A 20065-nucleotide genomic window follows, 5' to 3' on the forward strand; every position below is an offset into this window, starting at 1 on the left:
ATGAATAAAATACCCGCTGAGAACACAGATTAGTGGTTCAAAGGCAATGTTGGTATTTGGGATATTTAGAACCTATCTCAGGTTCTCTCACCACTGGAAAATCTCTACATTCAGTTCTAAGCACATGCTCATCACCTGTATTTCTCTCACTTTTGCTTTGCTTATACTGTTTTTTTTGACAATTCCCTTTTTCCTTATTTTTGTTCCATTTTGCTTCACTATTTGGCCTTTTCCCACCACACCTTGTTTAAGTTTTTAAAACAGAAAGGTATAGGGAAGGTAAAAGGCTCTTCACCATTTCCCATAACTCTGGGTTTGAGACAACAAAAAATTACCAGGTAATATATTTTTATTTTAAAGAAATATATATTTTGTACAGCAAGAAGTATAATCTGAAGCCAATAGCTGCAGGATTTTGAGGAAGCCAAATAAGTGAAGTGAAAATGAGTTAAAAAAAACTTGGAGGAGAGCTCTACCAGCTGCACACTGCAGCTCAGAAGATCTGATTACAGTATGCTGGGAAGATGGTTCCCTTCATTCTTTCCATTTTTTCCTGTATTATTTCCATAAATGTCTACCCATATCTTCCACAGCTAGGAACTGGGCTCTTGGTCTGAACAGCTATGGCAGTTTTAAAGTTTTTAAGTGCAGAAAGGTTAGAGTGAAAAATGCACTGATCAAGGTGAGGAAGACATTCCATCTTCATTAAGTAACTACATTACAAATCGGAAGAAATCTTGCAAGAAAAACAAAACAGAAGAAAAATTACAGGGCTCAACTAAAAATATTCCAGTTGTCTTGTCACGTAGAAGGAGTAATACCCGGACAAGGCTTTAGACTTACGCCTGCCAATAAATTTCTTGTAAAGAGACCAAACTGAAACACAGATGTCCCATCTCATCAAATGTATATCATGACTGGCCTTAAGCCGTGCTGGAGTCTTACTCATAACTGATTGGGCATAATAGAAATCCCTGTCTCTCAACTGGAAGCAGCAGATTTAAGAGCAAGAATGTGCATGACCGGGAGCTGCCCTTCAAGCACACATGCAGAACAAAATGTTCTGCAAAACCTGAACAAAACCTGAACAAAACCTGAACGAAATGGCAGAGTACAGTTAAAACCCAAAGGTAAAACCAAGACAGCCCTGACAAACTTGTGCCTGAACTGGGGAGTTTGATTTCACAGCACTTTTTCAGTGTTAGCAGGAAAATATATTGCTTGATTTTCCCTGTCTATGCTGAAGAGTATTTGAGAGATCTTGTTCTCACTCCCACTCTTTGGATAGGCTCAGCCTGCATTATGCAGCTGACTCAGTGGCACCTATGACTTCAAATGTCTTACAAGAGGTTGTACAGGACCAGAAAACATTTTTTTTTTTTTGTAGTAACATGATTATCAGGGTAAACTTTTGCAGCACAAATAGTGCTTTTGTGGGGATAGAAAATGACCCAGTTGGTTTCTCTAATCCTTCTTGAGAGAGACATCCTGGGGCAATCAACCCATTTATACATTCTCTACATTTTTTCCCCCTTTTTGTTAAAGGAAAGGACTGGTTAGCTGCCAAGACCTGTTTAAATGGTAACCTATGCAATTCATTCTAAAAACACTCATTTATCATTCCCAAATTAATCTTGTAACAAGATAGCTGCTCTTATTTTGTCATTTTGCCCTTTGGATAAGAGATCACAAACACATAGGTATCCAACCCAAAGATTCTAAAAAGCATATATAAAAGATGGAAAACAGGAATGGCATCTCTATAATTATAAACAGAAACAAGTAGCCATATATCTTCATTTTTCACATATCACATCTATTAATAATAGAATGAAATGTAATTTGTGCTGAATATTCTTCAGAGTCTTGTGCCAGAAGCATAATTGTTTTCAATCAGTTTGGTAGTTGGGAGGAAAACCTTTTTTTTTTCTTTTTTTTTTTCAAACCTGCAGTAAACACAATTTATTCAAAATGATTAAAATATGATATATTCCATTTTCATGGCACACAGAATGCATTTTGACATGAAAAATTATATAAACAATGAACAGTTTGGTATGAAACTACTGTGCAGAATTTTAAAAACCATGCGTACATACACGCTGTTTTCAGGGTAGAAAATTATATCTTGGCACTGGCAAGAACAGCCTGCTACAATGAAAAAGTTATAAATGTAACTTTTTTACTGCAAGCATGCAGCCCTTTTCAAACCACGTCTTGTAAAAGTATTGCAGACATTTAAATGAAGGGTCAAAATTTCTGTGGCAGGTTTGGACTCTCGATTCTTCCCTTTTTTTGGGGGGTGGGTGTAAAGTTTTATGGGTTCTGCTCACACACTTAGAGGCTTTTCTCTCAAAGGACTTTCTTGTAGAGGAACACACTGCAGAATGTGTGATTTCTGACACCTCTCCTGTTCCCAGCAGCACAGGCCTAAATTTATGTTCTCTGTCCTGCATCCCACTCTGCAGGGACATGAAGAAAATAATGTCTTATTTTTCCTTCGTTTCCCCCCACACACCCCCTTTTCCTTCATGTGCTGCCATATCTCTTCAAACTGACTTTCCTTGTCCTTGGATAGCGCATATCTCTGTTTTGAAAAGATGTTCCCTTTCCTTGTACAGTTGGAAACTCTAGAAATTATTTTTGTTCAAATCCACTCGGAAGCAGGAAACACTCTCCAAAACCACTAAACAGTGAGTCTTTCCATTGACTGCATCAAGCTTCAGGTCAAGACCTTGATCTTCACTCCTTTTTGTTAATTGTTTAAAAACTGAGTTTCTTTGCTAGTCTGCAAGTTATTCTTTACAGTTTTTATAAAGAAATTCAAGCTTGTGGATTTTTTATTTAAATGAGAATTTTCTTCCTTTATCCATCACTGGCTGCTCACTGGTTTGTCTGTGATGGGTTGTTGAGGTCACTGGTACTCTTTCTGCTCCATGAATAGAATGACTCAAGTGTTTGAAAGTGACTAATGACTCTAATAGCCAACAAAGAATGAATTTGCTTATGTATAAACATCCTTGTTTGTATGCCAGTTAGGACATTTACGCACAGTACATCTATTCTTCAAGCATAGGTGTATGCAAATTGCAATAAGGCTTTGGGGGGAAATGGCAAATGAAGCTTACATCTCAGAAGGAGAGACTTGGGAGCAGCCCAACTCCCTGGTGAGAGAGATGGCGTGGTACAGCAGGCGCCTCCGGTCCCCCCGTCTATGGCCTGGAATTTCCACAAAATTAAATGGCTGCAAGTCCCATCCAGCCTGCGTGTCCCAGCAAGTCTCTAGTTAGGACATTAGGAGCTGCAGGACTCCGGGGCACAGCACTGCACAGGCCCACAGGTCACTTTATAATGAGCCGGAGATGATCAGAGAGATGTAAAGGACAACTCCAGCTCATGAAATGGACCACTCCAACTTGAGAGGGGTTTTGGTGCACATTAGAGAAACAAAAATAAGCATAACAGTAAAAACCTTTCAGAAGAATCCCCCTCCCCTAGAGTTGGCAATGTCATAAAACATGTTTTCATGTCATTAAGGGTCTGCTTTTCAGTGTTTCTTTCTTATTCTTTTTTTTTTTTTCCTTCTTCTCTCATTGCAAAGTGACCTCTGAAACCTTCTCATTTAAAATATCATCAATATTGAGATGCTTCTGTGGAACATTTTAGCTTAAATAAACCACTATATATTGATTAAATTCTTTGAGTAGAAGTGTTCCAAATACCTGTAAAGGCAATCTTCTTTCAAAAATTGTTTTTTAATTGAAAACATTAAAATGATCATTTTTCAATCTCTTGTTTTTTGTGTTGTTTTTTTTTTCTTTTCCTGTCTTTGCATAGTTTGAAGTATTTGTCTTGTGTGTTTGTTTTCTCAAACATCTGATTTCTTTTAATAAATGTTTCCATGAAAATATTACATAAAAAAAAGAAAAAAAAAAGGGATAAGGAGGACATATCTTACATTAGAACACTAGATGTGTTTAGAGAAAAATTATTATAACTTTAAAAATTCATGCATGTATGAAACACTAGCAGAAAATCAAAAATCAAATATTTCCCACTGAGGAAATATTTGCATTATTCTGTCTTTTGTCCCTTTTCAATGTATCTTCCATTTCTTTATCTTCAATCTTGACTTCAAGTTTTGTTTTGTTTTGTTTTGTGCTAACTCGCTTCCTTGGTTAACCTTGAAGCAAAATCTGGAACTCCATAGCTCTGATCTTAAAACCTTTTAGGGCTCCAAGTGTCAGAGAGAGCTTTCATGAAGCAGCAGTAGCAGCACAGGACCTACTTGGGCAAGACCACTGCTGACCCCAGACCCACCTCCTGCCTTCGTCTAGGGATCTAAGGTCATCACTATTGAAAGTCACTTTCTCAGAGAGACAAACCAATGTCCATTAGAGTTTTAAGTTAAACCTGCCCACTGCTAACATCTGTCTGAAGTCAAACAGCTCAATATTCAGAGGAAAGTGTGGGTGTTTGCAGCTGGGACCATCATCTCACATGGCCCACTAGGATGACGTCTGCCTGCCTTCCTAACACATCCAAACAAGCAAGCTCGACGCACTAGAGCACAGGGCTCTGGTCCAGGACAAACGTATGATGTAGATATTGCCATAGCATGTCTTTTTTCTCTGCAATAATGGTGATTCCAAGCTTCCACCCACAGCTTGCTTTAATGACAGTGTTGTGGAGGACAGAGACGCCCACAGCTTGGTACTAAGTCTGTTGTCAGCTCTCAAAGTTTCTCACAGAGTTTAGCTCAGCTATTTAGGGCTGATGAGATCATGCTGTTTAATAGACGAGAGACCACATACGGATGATTTACCAGCACTTTGGGGAACCACGGTTTCAAAATCGTTGAGCAAAGCTAATCCCTGGACTTGATTCTGGCAGGTAAGATTGGTCACTGGAATTGCTCCTGTCTAAGAGGTGCAAAAAGCCTTGACTAAAGCAATAGTTTCTGGATTTTCTTCTGCAAGGCTGTTATGACTTCATTGATACTTGCAGTAATATATGGCAATGAGAGAACAAACACCATCACAATTATAACAGGTCTCAGCTTTGGTGGTAGCACTTTCAGAAACCTACAATTTGTTCTTGTTTGGTACCTTCTTTAAGTTTATCTAAAGCTACCTCTTTCCTCCCAGCCTATGCTGGCTTTTGTCTGTGCGTCTGAGCTTGCAAGAACGGGTCTGTCCCTTCTGCTGAGTGGGTGTTGGTGGCATTGTAACAGTAATGAGCTATAGGAGTCATTATGGTATAGGGGTTTTCTCACGGAAGGTTGTCAGTCATGCTGGATATTGAGAGAAGTGTATCTGGTTGGCCTAATTCTTCCTTCTTGGCTGTTGGTGGGACCCCTGCATGTTTCTGCAGGAATATTAGGGCAGGAACCTATAGTCTAGGGTTTCCTTGCAGAGGCATCAGGGCTGGGTGCGTGTAAAGCTGTACAGCTGCTGTATTTGCCTAATGTTGTGCAGTGTAGATCCCAGCCAGGGCTCGGATTTGTGGCTGGGCTCAGAGCCTACAAAGTGAAGGATTCAGGATTTGGCCTGGGTCTGCCTGTGTATTTATGTAGTGACAGAAAAAGCAAATTCCTTACAAGCAAATATGAGTCAAAACAAAAACATTGTGAAGGTCAGCTGAGCACGACATCGAGATGATGTTATCCCAGCCACACATTCAACTCTTGAGCTGCCAGGCCAGCCAGGACTCACAGCCAAAAGTCATGAGAAGATGCCAGCTGGGAAGCCACCCACCAACACCCCAGCTGGCTTCTCAAAACAACTGGAGCCTCAGTGTTTGACACTCAGCTTCAGGCACAGCTGCAGAGCATAGCCCAGCCACAGAGCAATACCAAGGGCTTCTCATTGGAGTTTCCAACAGAAATACTGTATATGGACAACACAGCCATAAATTCTAATTTGTAAGGATTTCCTTTTTACATTAGAGGAACAGTGATGCATTTAAGGCTAACTGTTGTTTTTTTTGTTGTTGTTGTTGTTTGTTTGTTTTTGTTTTTGTAACCTAGCTGGCATAACATTACTTCAGCAAGTCAAACTCTATTCTAGTGATTTTTTTTTCCTAAGTATATTGGTTAGCTTCTTGCTTTCAGCCAAAGTATTGTAAACAATTCCCAGTCACAGATGCAATGCAGAGTTAATTAAGGTTGATCAAAGCTTTTGTGCAGTCCTCAGCTCCTAGTGCTGAGGATAAAAGCACTGAGGTCTAAGTTAAGGATGTAGTGTCCTTGGAAATATATATTCCCCCTCCTTGGTTTGAATTTCATTTAATTTCATTATAACCTCATGTCTATAAATGCCCTTCCATTAAGTAATAACAATCTCTACGAAACTCTTCTTGGAAAAGTTTTGAAACTATCTGGAGGCGTTTGCCATAAATGTGTATTTCATTTTTAGAGATGTGGTAATGTGTTTGCTATACTCATTTTGAGAAGTTCCATAGCATTGTGATCACTTGATCACTTTTCTTATAGGAGTGTTCCAGATTTGACCAGTTCTATTATGTTAGGCACCATACTTAGTTGATACCTGGAATGATGCCAGGCCAGGTGAACAAGACAGGCAGAAAATCCTGTCCACAGCTAAATCTAGAATTAAAATCTAAAATCCTGACAAGAGAGCTGCCTTTCTGATCTCCTTGTCCACCTCTCCCTCACATATTCTGTGACAAAGCCTTCATTTTGCACCAGCAGTCCCAACTGCTGTGTGAAAGAGAACTGAACCCACTGGGTGGAAGAGAGTTTGGCAAACAGCAGCTGGGTATCCTTTGGAAAAAAAAAGATGCAATTTACACTCTGCGTATTTGCTATTCAGTTTAGAGGAAGCCAAAGAAATTCACATCTTCACTTTTAAGAATAGTTTGGTTTGTTTCACATCATGCAGAATAAGTAAGGTGGCTTCAGAGTGTATCAGTTTTGTCTCTAAACTAGGTTGCCTTTAATAGCTATAAGCTCTTACTGCAGATGATATGGCATTTTTCAGTAACATTTTCAAGTTGTTCTACTTCCTCACACCTGCAGGAAGCATTACCCAGAGACATTACCCTCTGCATACTGCCTAGCAGCTCCTAAACCATGTTTGTCTTTACGACCTTCAAACTATTCTGTGCCTAGAACGTCTTTGTTCCTGAAGGATTATACACAGAGTAAGCCTGTCCTCTATTCATGGGAGTGAGTTTGTCTGGCAGGGCAGAATCTGGCATGGAAAGGCCCCATGTCTCACCCTTTGTCAAACTGTCATTTTCAATACTCCACAAAAGAGCTCTTTCATTTTATTTAAAACTATGGACCAGATGCTTTATGCTGATTATAGCCACCTCCTGATCCTGTTTATAAGTCTACTCCCTTCAGAACTATTCATGAAATCACTGTAATACAAAATTAATAATGCCAGCTGAATATGGCCCTGTCATAGAAATGGAAGATGCAACCTGTCTCATTCCTCTTGACTGCAGCAGGAGACGTCTCTGAAGACAGCCAAACTGCCCATTTTTCCTTTTAGGCCAATATACTAAATTAGAAAGACAGGTATTTTGCTTTTCTTTTTCTTCATTTTTCTCTATGTGTGAATTTTGCTGATCTGGTAGTCTTCAGGACAAAAGTTTCTCCTTGTGCTATAGCACTTGTAGTTCCTCACAGAGCCTACACTGTGTGTGAAGGTAGCTACCCACTCTTTTCCTACTACTGAGACTACAAGTGAAAGTGGAGATTTTGCAATATACCCCTGAGGGCTTAATAAACCTCACTGGTCTTATTCCAATGAGCCAGTGAATATTTTTTAGACCAAAGTAATGTTTCCGTTTGCTCATGTTGGAATATGATTTTACATTGGGAGCCCAAAAGCAGAAGGATTTTCTTTTCTCTTGTTTTGAGCCAGTCACTGTTCTTCAATTAGTTTTACTGTCAGGAGGAAAAAAGATTATAGTAAAGTATAAAGCAAAATGTCAACATTTATTGCCTGCCTGGTTTTCTTGTTGTAATGGGAGTTGATTGAACTAGTGAGGGGTATGAAATCTTGTTCTCACCGTTATTACAGAGCCAAAATTCTTGTGTGAACTTTGTATTCTGCCTAGAAAAGCACTTTGGGCTACTTGGTTAATATTTCCTGCTCCTCCATAGAAGTGAAACTTCTTTATCTTAACTGTTGCAACAAAGTTCTCCTCTTCCATGAAAAATAAATAAATAAATAAACAAATAATACATGCCATTGATTTGCTGACAGCATTTCTTAAGTGGTTAAGAAATTGTAAACTTTTCATATAGGCTACGCTTAAAAAAAAAAAAAAAAACTTCCTTGGGGTTGGATAAGTTAGTAGTTAGAAACAGTGATTCAGTGATTATATAATATGGAAAACCAGAGATAAATGAAAAATCATCACTGGAAGCATGACAGGATAAAATGTCAAGTCTCAAATTTGAAATAGGAGAAAATTACTTTTTTTTTTTTTTTTTTTTTTTTTTTTTAGAATTTTTCCATCCAGATCTTATGAGAAGAATGGTTTCTGCTGACTTTAAAATAAATTTCTGGTTCCATGTTTCCTTCTAAATGGCTTGCTATCTATTACTCCTTTTTTCACTGTAATCTGTGAGGACAGCACTATATACATTTGAATTCTTCTGGTCTTTTAATTGGATGTGTCTTTAGTGTGGTACTGTAAGTATCTCATTTAGCATCAGTGGTTTAACATCCTCCAGAGCAAAGTGAACCAATGACTTAATTAACTTCCACTTGGGCAGTTATCTGCGCTGAGAACCTGCAGGAAGTATTATTCTATTTGAAGGTGACAAATGAACGTACATGAGGTACCACACGCCACCCAGTGGGAGATCTGACAAGAAACATAATTTATTTCATTAGTGGTGCCAAAATGGGCTTTCAAGCTGAAAACCTAAATATGTAGCAGTCTTAGGAGAAGAGGAAACAGCACGGGCTTTGTCTGAAATAACTGATTGTGTACAGTTCATAACATATATTTCCATGGGAAAGTTTAAGTTTGGTGTCACTCTTCATCCATCATATTGTAGTTTGTTAGGTGTTAGCCTAAGTGGTAGAAAAGAATAAACAGTCAAAAATACTTTTGAATTAGGTAATATTTATTAAATGCGTTATGAAAAATAAATGTAAAAGAAAACAGCTAACACTGAGTCAGAAATAACTTTAGTGTTTTAGGACATATTTATAATTGTTCTGGGCACTGTAGATATTGAAACATGGCTAAAGTCTCAAAGATCTTTGGCTTTCTTCAGATTTATTGTAATTTATAGAGCAACAGTTAGTGGCAGCCTCTAATTACCCACAGAACTGAAGTTTCCTGAGTGAAAACTTGAGATCAAAGGGCATGAATAATAGCCTTAAAGGCATCTCCCCTTACACAGACTACTCTTAGCCCCTCTGCTGTCCTTTGGTATAAATTAAGCACCTTAAGATGAATAAAACATGAAGCACAGAAGGTTTAGATTTCACAGAAGATGAATGGTTGGGTTATTGATGGGAAAAGGAGCATGGGAAAGTATAAACCAAGTAGATCTGAAAATTTAAAACTCTGTAAGCAATCACCTTTCCTTTAGTATTTTTTCTTTTATTTTCTTTTATTTTAGTCATTTTTTCCAAATCCTTTCTGTTGATAAGGCAGCTGGATTGCTCTGTGTCATTGAGCTACACTTTCAAGCAAGCCCAGAAGCCTTTCGCAGTTCATTCTGTTGATTTCAGTGGGCATACGACCAGGCCATAAAACCACAAGAGCAATCACTGGTTGTTAAAAACCATACAAGCACTTACATTCAATTATAATGAAAAAAGGTGCATACCTCTTGTGTCCCATGAAACTCAAACTTGAAGGCTGTTTGCTTCCTCATATATATAACATGAATCCAGTTCCTTCCTGATGTAAATTTCATTGCCTTTCACTAGTGTTACACTCACTGAATTTAATTCCTCTCATATCCCGTCATGTTATAGATGCATGCAGCCAGAGGAATTAGGTAAGTGGACCAAAACCCTTTCTACTGTAGGCATTTGTTCATAGAATAAGATCTGTCAGAATGAATGGGTGCAAGAGGCAAAAGCTGTGTATTTATTTTGAACAAAATTCTGTATTTGCTTTCAACAGAGAATGTTTTCTTTGAAAAAGAAACAAGCAAAAAGAGCAAAAAGACAAATTAGTGGGAAATAGTATAATGAAGTGTTTCTCCATGATCTGTGAAAAACATTGACTATTAAACCTGGCCACTTTTGTTAGAAATCAACATATTAACTTTTTGAAATGTTGATGTTTGGGGAAAAAAAAAAAAAGTTTCCTTGCATTGGAAACAATTGCCCCAGTCTCTTTCTACCAATGGTCAGACTCCCAGATCAGCTTTCTTTGCAAACCAGAGAGAGGTACTGTTATCATCGTATCTCATTAAATCCTATTGCCCAACTATCAAGTCGGTCACACAAACATGGGAAAAAGGGTTTTTCATGCTCCTTCTGCTTGATTAACATGAGGGTTTTGAATGAAGGTCATCTGCTTTCCAGGAAGTTGAGTCAGTCTTTGTCTCTTCTCTTAAAGCTGTTCCACTTTTTATAATACAATTAAAAATTCATTGGACTAGAAATGGGAACCCAGGTGTCTCTCATCCCTTGGGACTGGTCTAACCACTGTCTTATAGAGTCATTTTCTCACCCTGACTCAATAAATATTAAAGTATTTTATGCAAAGTGAAAGACGTTCTGTAGCAGAAATGGAGAAAAAATACATACAAAGTATATCATAAATTGCAAAGATTACAGCATCCTCAAGGGAGGTGGGAGTCCTGCCTTTAATCCTTGCTCTGAAGCAGGAAAAAAGAGTTTTGAATATGCCTCCTCATGTGGAATTACACTTATTTTTTGAAATTGGATAAACATAAAATAATAAGTGCACAGAAAAGTCCTACCACTCTCTGTCTGAATGGGTTTCCTGACTCTCAGTGCAGAAAGAATATAATTTAGAAACTGGTAATGGTAAGATTGGAGGGTGTCTTTTTTATGGAATTTGGCAAAATCTTTTCATTCAGTTCAGTTTATTTGTGCAAAAAGGTTTAGAGTGACCTAGAAAATATTTTTTTTTGTATATTTCTCCTCTCTCCTCTCCTCTCCTCTCCTCTCCTCTCCTCTCCTCTCCTCTCCTCTCCTCTCCTCTCCTCTCCTCTCCTCTTTTTTTTCCTATTTTTTTCTTTATTTTTTTCTCCTTTTTTTAAATGACAAAGTAAACTTATAAATAAATAAACAGCAAAAACATTCCCATATCTTTCTAAGATTTTTTTTTTTCACTGTGCCCATTTATTTGAAGGAAGTGCTGTGAGCCAACTGACTACATTGTAGACAAAAAGACAAAATTACTTTTTGTCCCTGGTGAAGTATGATGGAAAAAAATGCCATTTTTCAAGCAGTTTTAATCTTATCTCTGAATAGGTGTAGCTATGCTTAAATTGTCAGGTTTTGGGAAAACTTTGAGCTCCTAAAGCTGATCCAAAGCCCTCTCTGAGTAGGTGACAGTCTCTCTGTTGACTTAAGCTGTCTGCGGAGGGGACACAATCAAAGTTAAACCCTACTGAATGAGAAACTGTTCCTGTGTAATCTAATATATTAAGACAGAGATTTACAGAAAGGAGAGATACCTCAAAGTTATCTTAATATTACAGAAATTTAATTAATTATGCTTTTGAAGTAAGGGTATTTTTATTTATTGTATTCTGCCCCCTCCCCCTCCACCACTACATTACGGACATAATATATTGACATAAGGACACTGTAGAGGCTAATGAATTCTGATCAATACAAGCAAAATGAAGCAAAATGAGCCAGGCGATATGCAGACTCTGAAACCCTCATCGGTCAAACACCTCTAGCAAACAAAGCCTTTTTCTAATATATGGACACATTCTTTGTACTATGCTGCAGAATAAAAGTGGCAGTTAGTTTAGTTGATCATGAAAAAATAAAATATTTGCTCATGGAGCAAATATTCTCACAACAGTCTTCTAACAATATGAATGGCTCAAAAGGAAAGGGAGTTCATAGGTCATTCTTATTAAGTGCTTGACTGATTTATTTTCACACAATTCTCCCTTCTGCTGGAGCTGGGAGAACTGAGATGCATTTTTCCTCCAGAAAGGCTTGCTAGCACTGTTCCAGGCTGTTGGATGTGTGTGAAGGGGGGTAAAGGGATGCATGGGAAGGGGGGGGTAAAGGGGGGGAGGGGGAATGTGGAGTGTCACGGACACAGTTATCCCATTGCATTAGTTGCATTGCCGCATCCATACTGCTCCAGGAGGCGGAATTTGCTGGACTGAATCCATCCCCACTCTGCCTCCCCCTGACCTCCAGAGTCTGCTATATGTCCTTTCTGGAGCTGTTACGTGGTCGTTTCACTTGTCCTTGCAAGCCGGTTAAACTGTTTGCTCTCTCCATTGCCCTTTCCTATTATGTTTATTTAAGAAACAGCCCATTTCTGCTTCTGGAAAGCTGGCACTTTTTTTTTTTTTTTTTTTTTAATCTGCCTTACAGCATTTGTGATGTCTTGCAAAGTCAAACTGTACAGAATGTTAAAAATATAATATGGAATACAATTCTTCACCCCTATCATAAACTGTATCTTTTGGGACTCCAGCTTCTTTTTTAATTACATCATTACCCTAATTATCTTATTAGCATCCTCTGGTGTAGACAGCCCTTTACAGAAGAATAAAATAAAGAGCTTTTTCTTTGCCCCTGTGGCAGGCTCATGATCAAATGCTCAGATACTATTAAACTAATCATAACCATTTCACTGTTATCTTCCACTTTCCCCATCTGTTTGCCCATTCCCACTTGTCTCCTGCCATACCCTTAGATTGTAAGTTCTCTGAGGCAGGGTGTCTTGCAGGGCTTTGTACAGCATTTGTTCTTAATTGGGGTGTGTGGGTGGTGGAACAGTTATAATGATAGATTTGTTTTCTAGATTATCAATAACATAATTATGTTATATTAAATACTAACATTTTTGCCAATCTTCTTTCTTACCTCCTAATTTTGTAGTACTGTGTAACATTTCCAAGACAATTGGGACCAGCAATTCATTTATTAATTAAAAGGACTGATAAATAGCAATGGAAGCAGTTTGAGTCCAATACAGGCAAATGTTTCTCCCTTAGTGATTGCCATTCATCAGCTCAACACACTTTGCAGAAGTGAGATATGAAACATTAAAAAGAGAATTTGATTACGTGTTGCCATCCCAATTCATACTTCTCATTTCTCACAATTAGCTCATGCTCTTCATCTATTCCTATCATCCACACTGCACTTATACAACTGTTGTTTATCACTTTATTCATTTTCTCTTGCTTTGCAAATGTGACATTTTAACAGTATTGCTTAGGAGAAAATTACAGATCAGAATAACTGGTCACTTTTTTTTTTCCTTTATTTTATGTAAAGCAAGAGGATATATTAATTGAAACCTGTGTTCATCAAAGAGAGCATTGGTTTGAGAACATTGGATGTTGGTTTCACTAGTAAATAATACAAGCTGAAAATATGATACAGCTGTGCTGACCTCTTTGCGATCATTTTGAAAAGCTGGCTATCTTCCCCATCTGACAGTCTGTGAACATGGCAAATAATTTAACATTCATACCACTCCTGTTTTGGCATAATATATATGAATCATGGGGTCACCACTTTCCAAACTGGTAGTAGATCAGAAAAAAGTTAATGACTAAAGTTTTGGTCATGACTTGTTCCACTGATTCCATAATAAAAAGCGTTGTGAAATGAAATATCAAGGCATAAAGGACATTTTGTGTTATGACTCAAAAGTCGTGGGGAAAGTCTTTTTTTAGTACAACTTAAGGAGTTTCTTTCTAATTTTGGAAGTTTCCTGGTGAGCTGATCAACTTAGTATCCGTGAGTGGCAGGCATGGTCCAAGAATTCATGGTTTCTTCTTTGAGACCAGAGGCTTCTACGCCACTGAGTAATCAGCCAATTGCAATCACTTTGAGTGAGTTTTAGGAGAATATGCTAGATTATATTTCATCTGAGCTTCCAAATTTTGTAATTAGAAGGAAAGTTTACAATTAGATTTTTCTTAAGTCACAAAACATCCACTTATTAGTTGCCTGTTTGTTTGTTTTGTTTTGTTTTGTTTTGTTTTGTTTTAATATTACTATTAATATAAGCAGAACATGTGAGAAGGACAACCCTGGTTAAGGTAAATGGCAAAACACATAAAAATCCTGAACATTGCTCCAACAAAGACTGTATAGCCTGCCCAGAGGCCTGGGATCATTTCAAGGTGTGTGTCTTCATTACACTTACACCATTTGTGTTAAGAAAGTTTGAGTGTGAAAATCCCACTGGGGAGCAGCACTTTTGATCCTAAGTCCACTTGAGCACTGTGCTCATCTGCGTGTCATTTCAGAGCAAAGCTGATAACCTAATTAGATGACATGCTGGGCGATTCTCAACACAGCAGTGAGCTGTATCACCTCACCAGTTCTTCTCTGTGAGCCATCATTATCTCTGAGCATGTGTGTGACCCCAATAGCTGGCTTGAGAGGAGCTTTGTATCAGCATTGCAAATTGGCCCTGTTAGAGATTCATAAGCTTAGGCTTATCTGAATTTTAGCTTTTTTTTTTTTTTTTTTTTTTTTTTTCTGGCTGAGCCAGCACAAGCTAAAAGCAGGGATTTGTGTGGAGATGGAACTAACGCTAGACTTAATGTCAAGTAAACTCAGAGTTTTCAGGTCAGGGAAAGTACAAAGGGGCAGTGAATGCTAATCCAGCCATGGCAGGTATGGCCTGTACATCTGCACTGTGCAAGCACATAGGTCATGCAGCATGATTTGTGCAGTCCTTTTGCTTGTGCGTGAGAACCTGTTTAAGCAGTGCATATTATGACATTTACAAGCAGGGAAAAGAAGTGGTTGCCTCTATAAACACCAGCATAACACCAAATTTCTTCCCTTATCTGTCCTCCTAAGCAGCGACCATACTTTTGTTCTTGTTTTTACAGAGAACAAGAAGGAAGGAAATAGTGTCACCAGCTTTCCTCCACCCCATGAAAGAGCCACACCATGTTTCACACTAATGCTGACAAGCTTTCTAGGTGACATGCATCAGATTTCTCAAGAGCATGGTGGGAATTCAAGCAAACATTGTCTCATCTCTACCCCAACAGTAGTCTGCTTTTTTCATCAAATGGGGCCTCTAGCTTGCTCTCTGTTGTGCAGAACACATGCGTACACCTGCCATACATTTGGCACCAAAGGCATTGTACAGCTTCTGTTGCAAAGCAAACATGCAACTGATAGCAAAACACAGCAATCAAAAGCAGTCAGTGCTTCAACTTGATTTAATGTGAGAAACATGAATTTGTAACAAATACGCTGCTTTTATTTTTGTCTTCTAGTGCTGTACAAGAACATTCTTTTGATGATAATTTGAGCAAACACGAAGTCTGTCGAAATTTCTGTAGCTAGAACAACAGGAATAGGGGAACATTTTGTCTTGTGGGTTTTTTGTTTGTATGTCTGTTTTTGTTACTGGTGCCACTGGAAATGCTCATGTTACCTGAGATGATGTGCAAAATTGTCAGCATCCATGTGTTACCCTCTGCCCCCCTCACTGAAGCAAAGCACTCTCCTTATCCATCTGTGACATTTCAAATGCCTACAGCCTTGGTTTCAGATTTGCAAAGTCAGATCTTTAAGACTAATAGTGTTGTTAAGATTTGGAGAGGCTTAAAATCCTTGACTCAGACTTTGTACATCTAATACCCAATCTGTTTTACACACCTAATCTGCTGCTCTCCAGTTTGCATTCACCTGTCATAACTAGGATAAAAGAAGCTCCTAAGAAGAACCACAGTCATAAAGTGAACATTAGAGAGATTTGAATGTAGATGGGAGCAGCCTAAAATTTAAGGGGTCACTTTAGTTTCCCATTCCAACAAAAGCTATGACTGGAAGGTAATAAAAGGAGGCAATGATCTGCAGCTGTCATTGAACAATTCTTTGAAGTTGTCTTTACATCTAGATTTTTAAAATTCATTAGTTAGCTTTGTTAGCATTTCCATTCCAAAATATCCTATTAGGGTGAATATAGAAAAGAAAGAATTGCATAAAAGGAAAGATATTATGTTTGTGGAATTGTTCCCCATGGAAAATGGCATGCCCAGCTGAACTGGGTGAGAAATCAATAAAAGTACTGAAGCAATAAAGCAGTGTTGTCAGGGCAGGGGGTCTTGGAATACATCCTGCAGACAAATGCCATTCAAAGACTGTAGTGTTTTTTGTTTGTTTGTTTGTTTGTTTTGCTGTCTCCAGATAGTAATTAGATGACTCAGATTGTTATCCAATAGATTAAATGCAATTGATTTCGTCTTTAATATACTACTTCATCTTCAATATACTATGTCTTCAATATACTATACTATACCTTCAATATACTATTTCATCTTCAATAAACTACTTGGAGTTTTGCACACACACATGCACAAACACATTAAACTGTAATCAGATCAACAGCAAATACACTTTTATTTGCTGGTTATACAATAGAAGAATGAGGAGAATTTGTTAGTTAATGATCTAAAAAAACAAAGATAAGAGATCATCAGTGATTTTTAACAGCAGGATAAGAGCTCCAGCTACATGAACTGCAGAAAACGCTACCTGAATAATTATATTTCTCGTGTTTGTAACACAGCTGATATTCTTCTGGTGATAGAAGTAGCATACTAGCATATTTTAGACCCTTGGTTTAAGCATTGTTTAGAAGGTGAGAGGCAGTCTAATATGAGAGACTGAATCAAAGACCTTTAAGTAATATATCATTCAACATTTACCATTTTGGTGGAGATGCTTGTTCAAAAAGTAAGCAGTTTGAGCATTCATTCTCAGGAATATGACCAGAAAATCTGTTCAACCTCCCTACCTGTGAGTGGCAATATCCACGAGTGGGGTTCATATAAGCAGTAGCTGTTTCATCCGGCAGAAAGCAGCTTATCCTGGTGATGTTAACTCTACAGAAAGACAACTGTGAACACAAATTATGGAAGGACTTAGAAAAAAAAAGTCAGAGTACTATTTTTGAAAGCAGCAACAGCAATTAATTTTTCTAATGTTAACAAAGGTGTAGGAAATTTATTCAGATAAATGTTTTAAAATAAAGATCAAATAGTTCAGCTGGGTGGTTCTGAAATTTTATTTTATTTTCATGTTACTCTGGCTCTGCTACTGTTTATGTTTTAGCCATGGTACTCAGTATGTTCATCTATTTTTTTGTGTTTTTCTTACAACTCACTTTCAGATGGGCAAGAAATGAGAATCAGGGATACTGCCCCAGCTCTTTTAGAGTTTTTTTAGTGCTGTATTCCTCCAAAAATGCTAAGTCCAGAAATTTGAGTAAGTTGTACATCATTTAGTTCCTGAGTTTTCTGAGTGGTGCTGTTCATATGAGACACTAAATAACTTTAATACTGGTTTAACAGACATGTGATTAGTCTTATCAAAAATATAGAATCCCAATATTGGGATTTTAATGTCTTCTTTTCACAGCCAAGCATTAAAAAAAAAAAAAAAAAAAAAGGGGGGGGCTCATCATCAGGTTAATACAGAATATATATACTTATAATCTCTTTTTCAGTTATGTTTTATTCATTAGCTGTAACTGCTCTAAAGTGACCAGCAGCCTCTGAAATGTTGTCCCAGATATCTTCATGCCTTCCCATTGGGACCATCAGTTTCATTTGTTTTGATTATGCCCTGCCCAGAGGTTTCACTGTGTCAACTTACTGCAACTCTTACCCAAGCAATACTGTCTTAGGGAAGTGCCCTTTATAAATGTCTACCCAAGATTCTTAAAGAAATTACCCTTTCTTCAAAGTACATGTTAGTTTGGAGTGACAGTTTCAGACAGTATGCCACTTCTGTCCGTCTATTCCCAGAATATATTCTTACTTCATTTAATGAAAGGATGACTTCTCTTGATCATGTTAAATTAAATCTGGGGACTTTTTTTTCACCCTAAGTGTCTCTTTATTTTTGTGTTCAGTCTCACATCCTACTCATGATTTTATTTTATTTTATTTTATTTTATTTATTCTGTAAAACAAGTACTACCCCACATCAGCTTCATTGGTAGCATGTGTGACTCCCTCCACAGGTTTTAATTTTCTATTATATTTTTGTTTATTTATTTATTTGGCACCATTTTCTTGCTAACTTGTAAAGCACTAGCAGTAATATCAATTAATAGTTGCATTCTGAAGCTGTACTAAAACTGCCTAAAATAACACCAGCAAATCTGTGGCAGAATTTACTATGTAATAGGCCTCTATTAAAGTAAGAGCTGTTTTAGAGCAGAAAAAAGCATTTAATACATATGGCTACATGTTTAGCTGCAGTATTTTCTGCTAAAGTCATCTCTAGGGAGTCAGCATTATATCCTAATACAAGCCTATTTGTCCTTGCCAATTTAAACAATATCATCTGTGCCTGCTTTCCTTCAAGGTGCCGATTTTCCTTTATCATTAAAATGACTTTATCACTCTTTCACTTAGCTTTGGCTTATGTGGGAAGCTCTGACAGTGTTCAATTTGGGTTGTTATAAAATATTTTTGCCCTTCCCCCAAGGTGTTTTTGGACCATAACATTACTTTTGCATATCCTTTTGAATATATATTCTTGTAACACCTTAGCAATTGCTAGGTTGTTTCCTTTAAATAAACCACCATGTAGGACTGAACAGTCTCTCTTGAAAAGCCCTTGGAAAATTCTGATCCTACTATCCCTTGCTGGTAACTTTGATGATTTTCCGCAGTCTTATCTCAGCTGTAGCTCTGGCAGTCTCAGTCTACATCTAACCCAAGACCTGATAGATTTGTTCTTGTGTTGACAACTCCATAATACAGTAATAGACATTGTTCTACTGCATGTATGCCCATACAGTGTTACTGTGGTTATTAAATCTATCCCACTTTTTATCAGTTTGAAATCATAGGTTTGTATCCAAGAAAATAATCATTTCCAAGTTCTCAAACACTGGAATATTTTGTCAGATCCCCTTTTGTTAACGGTAAATAATGCCTCACCAAATTCATTTAAGGGAATAAAAACAATTATAAAGAAGGACATGAAGCTTCTTATTTACATTGCTTAAGGTCAGAGCCTCCTTCTGAACAGACTGAAACCCATTTTTGGTTAGTGGTTAGTGTGGTCAGAATGATGCATGAACCAGTGTTGAACATTTTCAATCACACTACTGTAAATAGTCTCTGTCAGAACCTCTGTTAGAGCTTCCACAGAAAAATTAGATTTTTGCTTACTGGCATAGTAGTTATGCATTACTGGTTCTTCAAATGAGCCCAACCAGTTTCAGAACCTTTTTAAGCTTCTCTGTGATGCCCATTAGACCTTTTTGTACCATTTAACTTAGGCAGCATGATTTATGACAAATGTCCCTATACAATTTAGCATTTAGAGAAACTCGGGAAACTTTTTGTTGCATCATTGATGATTTCAGCTTTATTGTAATCTGTATATATGCCTAGTAGTGTTAAGGTCTCCAGCAGATATGTTATGTCTATAATATAGAACTCAAATTATGCTTATTCAGATCTGGGCTACAATCTCTGTTTCTTCTCAAAATTCCAACAGCTCAGAGCGTTTGGTTATGGATGTCTAATGTTTTATTTTGTTTTTCTAAAGCAAAATATTACTTGGGCAGGTCTTAGTATTGTCTATAACATAGATGTACAACTTGTGTTATATAAACCAGCCACATACAACCTAAGGAGATATATTATTCAGACCCTGGGACCTTTGTATGTTTTCTCTTTTCCTAAGTAAGCTGGAAAAAGCCTGTGAGCCAGAAGGATGTCCCAGATAATGCAGCAAACCAGACCTCTGCCTTCCTCAAGAGTCTCTTAGGTCTTTCTCTCTGTCATGCCATTCATTATGTGTATAATGAATGCAACTATTATTTTAGAAGGTATATGTAAATCCTTTTTTTTTTTTCCCCAGAAATGGCAGTTTTATTG

The 20065-nt window shown here is 37.5% G+C and overlaps 1 protein-coding gene across 4 annotated transcripts in view; it reads left to right on the forward strand.

Annotated features, from left to right (window-relative positions):
* Positions 1–20065, forward strand: part of SEMA3A (semaphorin 3A) — a 328521-nt gene that overhangs the window by 124447 nt on the left and 184009 nt on the right. Inside the window, exon 4 of one of the 4 annotated variants that reach the window (XM_050713415.1) lies at positions 15038–15130. The exons of the other annotated variants lie outside the window; for them this stretch is intronic. Within the exon in view, the coding sequence (XP_050569372.1) occupies positions 15112–15130 (19 nt within the window). The 5' untranslated portion in view covers positions 15038–15111. The remainder of the gene's footprint in view (positions 1–15037; positions 15131–20065) is intronic. 4 annotated transcript variants of the gene reach the window in all.

The sequence above is a fragment of the Cygnus atratus genome, chromosome 1, assembly GCF_013377495.2.
Source record: "Cygnus atratus isolate AKBS03 ecotype Queensland, Australia chromosome 1, CAtr_DNAZoo_HiC_assembly, whole genome shotgun sequence".
In the NCBI taxonomy this organism is placed as follows: domain Eukaryota; kingdom Metazoa; phylum Chordata; class Aves; order Anseriformes; family Anatidae; genus Cygnus; species Cygnus atratus.